The sequence below is a fragment of the Epargyreus clarus genome, unplaced genomic scaffold (genome assembly GCF_041222505.1).
Source record: "Epargyreus clarus isolate Ecla_fem2 unplaced genomic scaffold, WU_Ecla_fem_2.2 ptg000001l, whole genome shotgun sequence".
NCBI lineage: Eukaryota > Metazoa > Arthropoda > Insecta > Lepidoptera > Hesperiidae > Epargyreus > Epargyreus clarus.
This window is the reverse complement of record NW_027332209.1, coordinates 13,308,657-13,321,519: the sequence shown is the minus strand read 5'-3', so window position 1 is coordinate 13,321,519 and position 12,863 is coordinate 13,308,657. Positions and strand designations below refer to the sequence as shown.

Below are 12,863 nucleotides of genomic sequence, written 5' to 3'. Positions count from 1 at the left end.
TCCCTAAAATATTTGAAATAATTATTTATTTATTATGTAAATTACGCAGTATCAGTTATTTATTCGTAAGTTTTCTCTAAAAATGTTTTTATTTGTCAAGAATTCAAAAAAAGAACTTACTAATAAGCCGTTTGTGGCTTCATTCAAATTCAAGGCGGCGAAGTAGCTTTACTAATCTATGTCGACAGTCGACTAAAAAGCTATAATTTAAGACTCAAAATTAATTACTTTTATAAAGATGATTGATTCCGTCACTCCATAGGATGTTAGCTAACTAATCAATTTGTAACAAAGTTGTTCCACAAATCCTACATGTATAAGAATAAATTAACCGACTTGGCTTTATACCTATTAGATCTTGCAACTTTTTGCTTTGATTCCCTTTTTAACACGCTTTTATTAGCTAGGGTTGAATGTAGAAGTATAATTGTGGAAAAAGTGTGGGGCGCTTTTCGAACCTGATAAATGGAGCATCCCACGCTTTTTTCATACTTATACTATTTACTGTTTCTTAATTATTCTTAGATTGAAAATTATTTTCTACTTTTTAGTAGATTTTATCATAAAAGCGTGTTTTTTAGTTTTTTGAACTATATTTATTCTTCTTTGTAAGAAATATGAAGTTTGGTGAATGGTGGATGATAACTTTTTACATCTTAGATAAGTTTGTGTATTAGGACTGAGGGAATAAATTAAAAATACTTAGTATTTTTTAGCTTTTAATCCAATACTCGAGCATTTAACAAAGCGTTGTACAACAATCAGAAACATCAAAATTCTCTATAAAATTAATATCAATCACATTGTAAATAATCCATACAACATTTAAAGCGATTAATTGATCGATAGTTCGCAGACATTCATAATTTATATGCAAGACCCACTCAAATAGATTTTATTTACTTTACATAAATGAGGTGTAAGAAAAATACACTGACTTGGCGGCACTACTGTGCCCCTAGATTAAGATACATTACAGCAGAGTTTCTTTTTATTTTAATGGTGTTTAAGGGGGGTAACACACTAAAGACAGGTCGTGTCGGTCACCGTTGACGAAGATTCACTTTCGCCGTTGGTCACAGACTACTTTGCTCGGTTGTTGATCGCTGACAGACGGACAGACGACGATGGTCGGGGGCAGTCACTGCAGTCGCTTGCGTTCTGTGTCGCCTGACTGTCGCCGCATGTTGTCAGTGACCGTCGACAGTTGTGGGCGTAGACTGTCGCTAGTGCATTACCTGCCTTAGATGAATAATGTAATGGAATAAATTTTACCAGGAAATATAGAAATATAAATACTTTAAAAATATTTTAATATAAATCGTTATAATCTAAAAGTTTTTGATACCCTTTGGATTACTTAAAAGCTCATTCATAATCGTGGCGAAATTTAATAAACACCTACTTTATAAATACTAAGTTATTTTTTTTTAAATGCGTGTTTAATATTACTTAGAACCGAACAAAGATCCCATGTAGAGAGATTTTGAGAATTTTCTTCAAATAATTGTCGGTATATTATTCTTATAATGGTTATGTTCAAAAGTTTTTAACCATCGTATTGTCAGGATTATAATATTATTATAATGTAATTCTATTTAAATAATAATATAGTTTTACAAATCGATTTATCAGTAAATATTTGTTTATAAAATATGCTAAAATGCAAGTATTTGTTATAATATTAAAAACTATACAAGTTATTGGAAATATTTATATAAAGATATATTTACTTTTTATTAAATTGTCATAAGATATTTATGTTAAAAAGTTGCAGATTTATTATTAAAATTTTCAAGTATTAGTTATAAAAAATAAATCGACCCCTCCTACGTATAATATCGTCACTAAAATTACAACTTTACAGGAGAGCGAAAAAGTTTCGAATATGCTAAAATGCGAATAAAATCTGCGTTTTTGCAAATTTGGTATATAAGTTTTATTTCATACACTTTAAAATATGTATTATTAGTAGTCAAAAAATAAATCTATTTGAATGGGTTTTCTACTGGACATAATCTAACGAATATCTAAAGATACATTGTATAGTATAGTTTAACTTGAAATACATTCATAAAGGGACCGATATTACAATATTAGATATAAACGTCAAATAGTACGAGAGATTAGATATGTTGAGATAAATATAAGAAAACCTTTTGTCTGTGCGTTTCTAAGTTGCTCAATCTCTATGTAGAGTCGGGATTTAGTAATTGTAGAGTCGGTTGCTTTAAAAATAAACTTCTTTGCAATAATAATTGCAGTAAAAGATGTTACGCAATATAATAATATGTACCAAAATATATTTAAAAACATCAGACTACCTATCTACATATGAAAAAATAATAATACAAATTACATGAGAAGATAATTGTAACCTAATATTAAACACTGCCTTATAAGAGATTCAGAAATTCAAGAGGTATACAGGGTGAATTTTTCAAACGGGCCTTCAGGGCCAAATCCGAAACTATAAGGATTAGCGAAAAATGCTGATTGGAGTTACGAGGCCGATCTTGATAAAAACTAAAACTGCATCATTAGTTTTTTAAAATATCTTTTTCCTTAGCCGGGAATCGAACGAATTCATTTTGAAAAAAAAATACACCCTCTATATTATTCCACTATCTGATAGTGCCGCTTATAAGGATCAAATTCTGGAAAGTAATGTTATGTGACAAATTAAAGGAAAAGTAACATTTTGAAGAAAATACATATTTTTTCATACATTGGCATACTAATCCTTAAGGATTATACATAACAAATGACTTATGTATAATTCTCTAGAACTATACATAAGTCATAACATTGAAGAATTAGTTGGTTAATCAACTAATTCTTCGACGTTATGACCATGAAATACGGCGTAGTATGAGAAAGTAATAGGTTGGCAAATAAGTTACCGCCGTTTTAAGGATTTATTTTTTTAATAAACTTAACTTTAATAACTGATTAAATAGTAAATTCTTATTGTTTGTTATTTACAACTTCGTTTCAACGTTAAATATGATTTTCTATATCTCTTTGTTTAGTAATCACACAATGAATGAATGACTTGACTCGAAAAAGTCATTCTCGCAAATTATCAACTTTATTTCATCTGTATTAAACGAAATTTTGTCCATAGCAAGTTAAATCTATTATAATGGTCCTAAAAATAACCTTAATTAAGTCGAACATAAAAATATAAATTCTTGGTGAACAAAACGTCCGCTTTCGAATTATTTGAAACATTAAGCCAAAAAAATGTTAATACGCGAAATGTTTATATGAATGGCAGGCGGAAACTTAACTGCCAAATTAATATGAAAAAATATGTATTTTCTTAAAATTGAGGCTTTTCCTTTAGTTTGTCATTTATCATTACTTCCCAGAATTTCATCCTTGTAAGAAACACTATCAGATAGTGGAATAATATAGAGGTGTATTTTTTTTTCAAAATGAACTCGTTCGATTCCCGGCTAGGGAAAAAGTTATTTTAAAAAAGTAATGATGCGGTTTTAGTTTTTATCAAAATCGGCCTCGTAACTCCTTTTAGCATTTTTAGCTAATCCTTATAGTTACGGATTTGGCCCTGAAGGCCCGTTTGAAAAATTCACCCTGTATAGTAAATAGTATAAAAAAAATTAACAAGCAGTTATAGTCTAAATATTATTACATAAGATAGGAAGGTGTGGTCTGAAGTCGTATACTTATTTATTTTCGCAATGCTATTTATTTATCTATTCAGGTCACGGAGGTTCAGCTCCATAGTGTCTTCTGTTAGTTTAAGTTATAGATAAAATATTGATGATCAAGGGAAAACAGTAAAAAATAGAATAAAATAATGAATAGTTCTGCGCTTTGGGAGAGCAGCACATATTGCTAAAATTATCTTAGTTCATTCACCTTGATTGCAAAGAAGTTTCATAATTTTAAAAAGATTCCCGCAAAGTAACCTGTTTATCAGATTTACTCCATGAAACATGGATATTTAATAAAGTTATATGCATTTTGACATTTAAGGATTTCCTATATTTTATATCAGCAAACGGGATGGCTCTTGCTGAAGTAATCTTTTAAGAAATTGAGAAGAAAATAGAAATGAATAGAAAATCGAAGTGAATTAATCTATTTTGTTTCAGAAAAGAATTAAATCAAATAGAGACTTTTGTACCTATTGTATCTCGTTTTAACGTTAACGTTACGATTTAAGAATAGTCAACTGAAAAAGGAAAACCAAGTGGGTACTCTAATAATAAAGACATTCTTTTTTTCCACTCGCGTAAAAAAATATTAACTTTTAGCGCGCTCTATAACGTCAGCGGAAACACAAGATTCGTCATGTTCCAATATGCAATACTTATTAAACCAGGTTATACACATCTCAAATTATAAAAACATTATTATTTAAAATGAAAGTAAATTATCTCGCAAAAGTCACCCCATTTGCTTTTAGTAAGAGATACAAAGACACAAACTATTAGCTAATTAAAGCGAAGGACGTCTTATTGTCGTTATTTATTGGTACCTACAATCTTCAATGGATATTAAGTAGTTAAATGTTAACATACTATGATCGCTAACTTTACACGAAATACGAGTAATATGTTATAATGGGATATTATAAAATAACAGCGTTATTCGAATATCGTTTAAAGATATTGTGCGATATATGTATAATTTAAGCTGCTATTTGGATTTTTTCATGACTATGGTATGATGGAATTTTATTAGTGCACTTAAAACGTTCAAAACGTTCAAAAAATACAAAAAAATGTCAGAAAAAGGGAAATGGTAGATCAAATCTTATGAATGTAATTTTTCCTTTTCATTAAATAATCGGATGTGGTGAGGTGAACCGAAACGACGAAGAAGATAAATAGCATTATTTTTCTAAGAATCAACATATTGTTCACATAAACGATATTTGAATACTGCTGTTCAAAAATTTTATATTTGAATTCACTATTTTACGCACTTTACCAACTACGTAGATACGTAATATGTATATGATATTTAATATTTCATACATTCTCATACGTTTTCAATACAATTAAGTATGAGATTTCTAATAATAACATTTTTGAATGGTTAATAGGTATATAAGTATTTATAACAGTAGATAATTAGTATAACATATTGATTTAATAATTTATATTCATTAGATATCTGTTTCATAATGGATTACGTGCCTAATAACGAAATTATAATATAGTACGTCATCAAATTGAATAAATGAGTTCAAAAACAAAAGGCGTGAAAGAAAGAAAGAGACAAATTAAATCGAAATAAAATGGTTTCTGTTTTTTTTTTATGAAAGCTTCCGTAACAATCTATATTTGGTACACCGATAAAACATATAAGTAATATAAGTATCTTATATTATAATATTATATATATTTTGTGTATTATAAGTTTATGACAGGAACTTTAAAAATGAAATAGTTTATTAAAATTACAATTACTAATTAATTAAATATTACAAAAGTAATATTGATATTCAAGTATTTCATACTTAAAGATTTGCGATTATAATATTATGTAGGTAAATATATAAAAATGTGAAATGTATATTGAAATATTTCGATATATTATTTAATTATTTTCTGTTAAATATTTCCTATAAAGATGTTTTATGTATAGATACAGAAAATATATATACCCACATAGATATGTTATTATTTGATAAAATTATTACAAATTTATTTTAAAAGTCGCTTTATACGATTGCATTCTTTTAAAAAGCGAATTCTTAAAAGAATGTTATTTTTGGAAAGACAGAAATTAACGTGACTATGTAGAGTTTTAGTATATTTATATTTAGGTAATGTAGGGTCGTACGATGTTAAAGTATATAAGTTTTTTGTATATGTATTTTGCAAAAGTTTTAAATAGTCGCATTTTAAGACAGCAAAGACTTAAGTCGAACCAATGAGAAATTTAAAAATATTATGTTCATTAAAATATAAAAAATATAATATCTGATATTATCTATTATATGTGAGGATATCGTAGATTATTAATATATCTGACGCACACTTAATTCATATAACAATATGTTAAAATTTGGTATAATGTACACACAAATGCACAACAAATATTCACAACACAGTTAAAATAGTTCAAGATGTATTATATTAACATCGATATGGTTGATACAAATATGTATTTGCAATTCCGTAATAAAGTTTAGGTTCGTTATATCTAATGGAACGCGGAAGACTAGTTGGATTTTGTTTTTAAATTTTACAGTATTTAAATATTACACTTAAATAATACATATGTTGTTAATAGATATAAGAAAAAATTGCCGCAATAATTAATTAGGGCGCTTTTCCTGTCACGCGAGTTTACGCTCGTAATGTGTCTCACCGCACGCATGATGGGACGTGCAATATGCACGGATGCAAGTTTGCTATCGTTTCATATATACATGCGTGTGGGACGCGAAGAAACGCGACTCTCACGTGTAAACATGCGCGACAGGAAAGTAAATTAAAATCTGTTAAAATTAAGTGGTATAGTCATACATTTAAAATGTATATTAAGAAATGAATATATGTATTATATATATCATTATTTTAACCTCCGGCTCACGGTGCCAAATATTATTTAAATATAAAAAGCATACTAAACTAACAACAACTATATTAGGTTATAGCTGCAGCAAATGACAATAATTATAAATAACATTAACTATAAAATATAGTAGGAATGTATTAGAATAACTCACGTTGTTTTCCTCGTGTTAGGATGACTAGTACCTAATAACGTTCCTGATTTTGGTCTAAACTCTTTAGATAAAATAATAAGTAAAACTGAATAAAAATAAGTACAACAATTAATTCTTGATTAAATTAAAACAATAATAACGGGGTTTACAAAACACCGTCTTCGTTGATGGATATCAAATAACTACGAATCACGCAGATGTAATAGAAGTTCTCAGCTGAAAACAAGAAAATATATTTTTTGTTTAATATTTAGGGCACATTATTTCGAAACAGTTTAAGCTTTGGATATACTTACTCAAAATTTATTAAAATATCAGTATAGCCTACCTATCTATCTAACAAAAATAGCAAAACATTCCGTGGAAATTTTAGGTGACTTTTTATAATGAAGATGTTACAAACAAAAATGTATTCCACCTGTATAGTAAGTGGTTACTGATGCCCATCTGTAATCGATCCCAAATAAGAAAAGAGTCCTACCTGAGATCGGCCACAAATGCGCTGCTTCGCTTAAGGACTGAGTTGGAAACATATGACTTGAACTTTTGAAGCCAGAAGAAACCACAGTTGCAATGGGACTGGAACATGAGATAGAATTAGAGTATGTCTTACCCAAGAACAGAGTTTGGGCGATGACGTGGCCAGCTTCCATTTGGAACAGAGACTTCAGGAATCCAATGATGAAGATCACCATGAACACGATCCAGAAAATGCAGTACTTCTTCATGATGCTGCATTTTTCCTGTATCAAACGGAAATGAATTAGTATACCATAATGTTATAGATTTTTTAAGAGAGCAGTAGTAAACGTGCAGTCCATCTGATGGTCACAAGACGGATTGTTTCCGAAGCTGAACGTTGTAACTCCTGAGGTTAGTCCTCAGGAGAGAGAACTAGAATTGAGTAGCTCGCGAGTGAGTGATATAATAGATATATATTTTCTCCAAAGAGCTAATCACTCATCAACTCCGACGATTTTGAATTATATCTTTATATCCGCGTCACATGGTTGAGTTCATAGGTCCATATGATTCCGGATATAAGATCTTCTTTAAGTCAACCCCTACGTCAGTAGGATAATATATCTATGAACTCAACAGTGTTATACTCGCTCGCGAGCGAGTGATGAGTCAAATGAGCGACTGACTGAGAGAGTCTGATTTGAGTCAAATGCATTACTTATTAAACACTAAATTAAAATCTTTTTTCTTTGCTAAGAATATGAAAACAGGGATATACAAATAATGTTGGCTGTGAAATTCATATATAATTTCTTGCCAGTTTTGTATTAAATATAGGAATCAAAAATGTTGTCAAAACATTTTGATCTGATTTTCAGAAATACTGATATAAAATGTCGCTTATATCGTTACAGAGCTACTGAGCTAAAGTGAGTTACCGAGCTAAAAGAGTGATATATATATCACTGAGTTCAAAAGATATATCTCTCTCTTTTCACTTTAGTGATATATTTTGCGCAACTCTAAAGAGAACTAACTTGTTCATTATCATGTGGGTGTTTATTACTACCTACTAGGGTAGTAATGATGACGAATCTCCTATTAGATAGAGAGTTAGTAAGTAGATTTTTAGACTTAACCCACTTTAGAGTATACCTATATCTAGGTTTTCGCTCGATGATTCCTTTAAGGTAAAAAATTATTATCTAATCTACCCGACTATAAAATACACCTTTATTATTATGGTTGTAAAGGGGTTACGATACCCTTTGTAAGGGTGCTCGCTTGCTGATATAATAGATGCGCGCTTTTATAGTTCGGCGAGCACGTGATAAGGTCATTCTAGTTCTATCAATGTGAGGTCGTTAAACCTCGAAGCCTTCGCGAGCTGGTTGTTAACATTCGCTAATTTAACTTGTGTTTTTCTCCAGCAATTCGTATTATCGCAAAGCGAATGTTGTGGCATACGTAAGGCCTCCCGCCTATGCCCAGATGGATTGATATGGGCTGATGTGATGATATGGTATTCTAAGGTATGTTTCAGACCTCTCTTAATTACGGAGAGGGAGCAACAGTCGTATAATATTTTTTAAAATATCCATCTGATGGTAAGTGGCCAATGCTGTCTGTAATTAACATAATACATACGTGAAGTCGACCACAGATGCGTTGCACTGCGAGCAATAATTTGGAACGAATCAATATAATTCACCCAAACGCTACTCACCCTATAAACAGCATAAACGAAGACCAGGTCAAGGAAGAACTTGATGAACAGCAGAATGACCTGCAGCACCACGATGGTGTACACGACGGAGGTCCCGGACTCGATGTCGTCTCGCTTCAGCGGGGCATCCGCCGCCGCCTTCAGGTCTACCGCGAAGGTGATCAGAATTACTGCTAGCACGAAGGTCAGGAGCTGTGGAATATAAACGTGGTGGGAATTATCATAACATAAAATGTAGACTATTCGAAAATATATTATCCCACAATCATAAATATTATTAGATATATTATCCTATGTTATCCCACAATTTGGATAAATTGAACGACACCTCTTTTGTTAAAATTTGTAAAGTCGTTTAAGTTGTTGGACATGCTAAAGAATAAATTAATTAATTTGTTTAAAGTAGTACTTCTGTCTTAACTAATATTTCAAGTTCAAGGAATGTGATCGTGGAGCATTATTAGATAATTTACATTTATATCGTACAATCGTAAAGTCTTGCCTGATGCGATTTTGTAAGTTTACTAAACAGTCCAGTTGGTTATAATCTATCTAGATTGATAGAGGTACCTACTAGTTATAGCCGGCTACGAGTATGGAGGACAGTTAATTATTATAATTAATGACATCCTAATCTTAGAAGTTTTACAGAGGGATATCACTCTTATTCAAACCTTACACATAACAAATCAACATTAATCAATGTATCAGTACACACACGAACACACAGTAGTATTTACACTTACAGAATTAATGATTCCCATGCAGATGCAGCCAGTTCTTAAGTGGAATATGAAACAGCACTTGTCCAATACAGGTAACTCCATCCTTGCCTACAAAATAAGGTTTATGTTCAAGTAAATATCATAAGAAATAAAACTATTATACACTTCATTACCAAAAATCTGTTAATATCCAACTGAACCTCTGCACAGGAAGCTAAAATTAAGAGTTAAGACCAATAAATCAACTCTATCTAGACTAGAACTCTAGAGAATTCTAGCCTGACATTAATACAATTTCTAGTATGGAGAAATTGTCACATGTCGATCTTTGGCTAAACTAGACAGATCAATTATTAATAACGGACGCCGATTTATGACGGCGTCAGTATGATTTTAAATCCTTATTAAAACTACTTTTTCTACTTCAAGTATTTGTAAGAATTGTCTTAATTAGATCAGAGGTGTATCATTTGAATCTTTTTGCATCCAGCATCCAACAGCACTTTAATAAGAACAACTAACCAAAGTAAACCCATTAGTTAGACTCAACTAGTCTCTTCGTAACAGAAACAAAGGAGGCTACACTATATTGCGGGACAAAAAATGATCTTGGATGGACGCCAACTTTCCCGGTCTATTGGCCACCGGTTGCTCTTACAACAAGTGTTTGGGATTTCTGGGTAAATGGAAAACGTGTCCATATTTTTCTATTCATAACCAGGCGTATATGCCAGTCATGTTTATAAAACTTGGCATTATATCAGTCTATTACATCCAATGTGTTTGTGAAAATTAATAGCTTTATTGTATGCTGTCATGCGTTTTGACTTCAAGGTGTGATTGTGGCACCACTGTCACATCGGCCCTTGTTCTGCTTGCGAAATTTGCTGCGTAATAAATAAAATATTACAGGCATAGCAAGCAGGCAGCTGATAAATAGCCAGCCATTACTAGTTGCCAGTACTAACTTCTTTCTGTAATATACCAAATTACCAACTATCCACATAAAACATTCGGTAATAAGAATCTATTATAAGAATGTTAGAGAAGAATCTGATATTTTGAGAAAATTTAACATACAATATATGTTGGGATTGAAACAGGAAATATACCTACCTATAGTATATACGACACCTATGGGAAAACTATGGAAAAATACCAGTCACACTCCAAATGGTGAATCTTTCCACGGCTCATATGAATTATTAGTAAAGTGTTACGACTATCCTGGCCTTAGTAGGCAGGTGGTAACTTCAAACACCTCTAAGAACTGAAAAAGTCTCATTAAAGCTACTTACCATTTCTTGAATCCTAACCACAACACTTCTCTTTTACACTTCTTCACGTATCGTGATGGAGATTATGTCAGAATGTGCACTGAAATTCAATATTCCCGAGGAACATTGTAAAGGAGTTTACAGGCGAGTTTGATTGAAGTTAGTGGGGCCGGGACTGTTAAGGGGATGCTGCTAGCGGCATCAATTTCTTTAAGATGTTCGTCTTTGATAAAAAAAAATAGGTTGAGGCGAGTTCGTGTATTGATTTATGTTTTGACAAAAATAATTGGTTAATGTACTAATTGATAACGCTTGCTGAAACCACAATTGATTGATGTATTGATTGATCAGGTTCGCTACTGACATATTCTAAGTGGTTCCACTGATATTTCGAAGTTAACGAATTATATTCTTTGTCTTAATAAAACTTTATAAGGAAGCATTGATAGTCTTGTGATTGAAACACCCACTTTAAGCTTCAATCCTTCGGGTTTGAGTTTTAAATCCTAGATACCTTATCACTTCCTATAACGATGAAGAAAATCATCGTGAGGAAAAATCATATCACAGAGTTCTTTAAAAAACATCTCAAAGGTTTGTAAAATCCATCAATTGGCCACCGTGGTGGATTATGGCCTAAGCCGCTCTCACTGAAAAGAGAACGGTGCCCAGTAGTTGCCATTTAGTGGGACAATAATGACTTGACGATGATCAAATTTGATTACATTAAAGTTGTCAGAGTTTTGAAGTTAATTGAAGTTTACAAACTTACTTGGCCATCCTGGAGATGACAATTTTATAAGTAAAATTGGCTAAAATCAAAGTAGGCCTGTAGCCTGTGCTGGACCTCAATTTAAAAAAGTCGAAACCTATTTGAGTTGATTGCATATATCCATGAATGGAAATTATCACTTACCTACCATAAGATATCCATGCTCATTTGCTATTATAAAAATAATATAATGATTGATATTCATCTCTTATCGTAACTATATAAGTCCTGAATTGTGACAAAGATCTTCGCCTTAACTGGGAGGCTGCACCGATCCTGCGCAAAGGGACCGAACCACCGATCGATAGCATTCGGTACAACTCTCGAACGTATCAGCTACACAACATTTAAATCTAGAACATATCTAAATCTAGGGCAACCTAGGTGTGGCTGATTTAGTATTAGCTAAAAATTCAATATACTTGGAAATATTTTACACGAGCTTCTTCTATACATTTCTGAATGGTGTTTTTCAGTTATTGGACAAGAACCTAATTTTTTTGGGAACAATGGTTACTACAAGGAAAACTATTTTTTTTGTTACAATTACTATTTCTGTTAAAGTTTGTTTAAGTTACTGTAACATTTTTTGCTAATGTAGTTCTGTCTAAGTTTGAACAAAGATGCATGTTACCCCCGAGGACTAAGCTGGAATGATTTGTTTAGTTTTTCCCGTACCATATCTTCAAACCAGAACACAGTAGCGCTTAACAATGGGTTTAAACAAAATAAGGCACCCGCCGTCGAACCACTTCAGATCATAAATAAAAACAACTGTAACGTATAGTAGGTACAACCTATAAACCTATTGTTATTCTAAATCAATAAACAGTAAAGTATCGTGATGTTAGAAAAATTACGACTGCATTTACATAACATTTCAAAGTCATATCAGGTTGCAGGAAATCCGTTTTAGACGATGCGATGACCTTTGAAGATTAGACCGTTTAAGTGAATAATGTTGTCAACTTAGAATAGTTTCTTCTTTTACCTTTTTCTATACGTTTAAAAGACACGAACAAACGTCTGAATAAAGTGGTTATTGACGCCCATGGACATTTGTAATCAACTCCATGTATAACAGGATCTGATGGTAATTATAGATGCGTTGTCTGTGAGGATGTCACTGAGTATAAAGGTGACCCCATTTGTAAGTCAGTCAGCATCCAAACCCTTCCACCGAAAG

The 12,863-nt window shown here is 31.7% G+C and overlaps 1 protein-coding gene across 1 annotated transcript; it reads right to left on the bottom strand.

Annotated features, from left to right (window-relative positions):
- Positions 1 to 6,730: 6,730 nt before the first annotated feature.
- On the bottom strand, positions 6,731 to 11,059 carry LOC140757602 (uncharacterized). Its single transcript, XM_073093437.1, has 5 exons — positions 10,927 to 11,059; positions 9,650 to 9,736; positions 8,904 to 9,095; positions 7,329 to 7,458; positions 6,731 to 6,931 (listed from the first exon to the last, which is right to left on the bottom strand). Exons 1-5 carry the CDS (start codon positions 10,927 to 10,929, stop codon positions 6,861 to 6,863), a joined length of 483 nt encoding a protein of 160 aa, XP_072949538.1. The 5' UTR covers positions 10,930 to 11,059; the 3' UTR covers positions 6,731 to 6,860.
- Between the last annotated feature and the right edge of the window lie 1,804 nt (positions 11,060 to 12,863).

Coding starts and splice junctions, on each gene's coding strand:
- LOC140757602 (XM_073093437.1), bottom strand. Junction 9,096..9,649: donor GCATGGGAATCATTAATTCT/GTAAGTGTAAAT, acceptor TATATTCCACAG/CTCCTGACCTTCGTGCTAGC. Junction 6,932..7,328: donor CGCCCAAACTCTGTTCTTGG/GTAAGACATACT, acceptor TCTTGTTTTCAG/CTGAGAACTTCTATTACATC.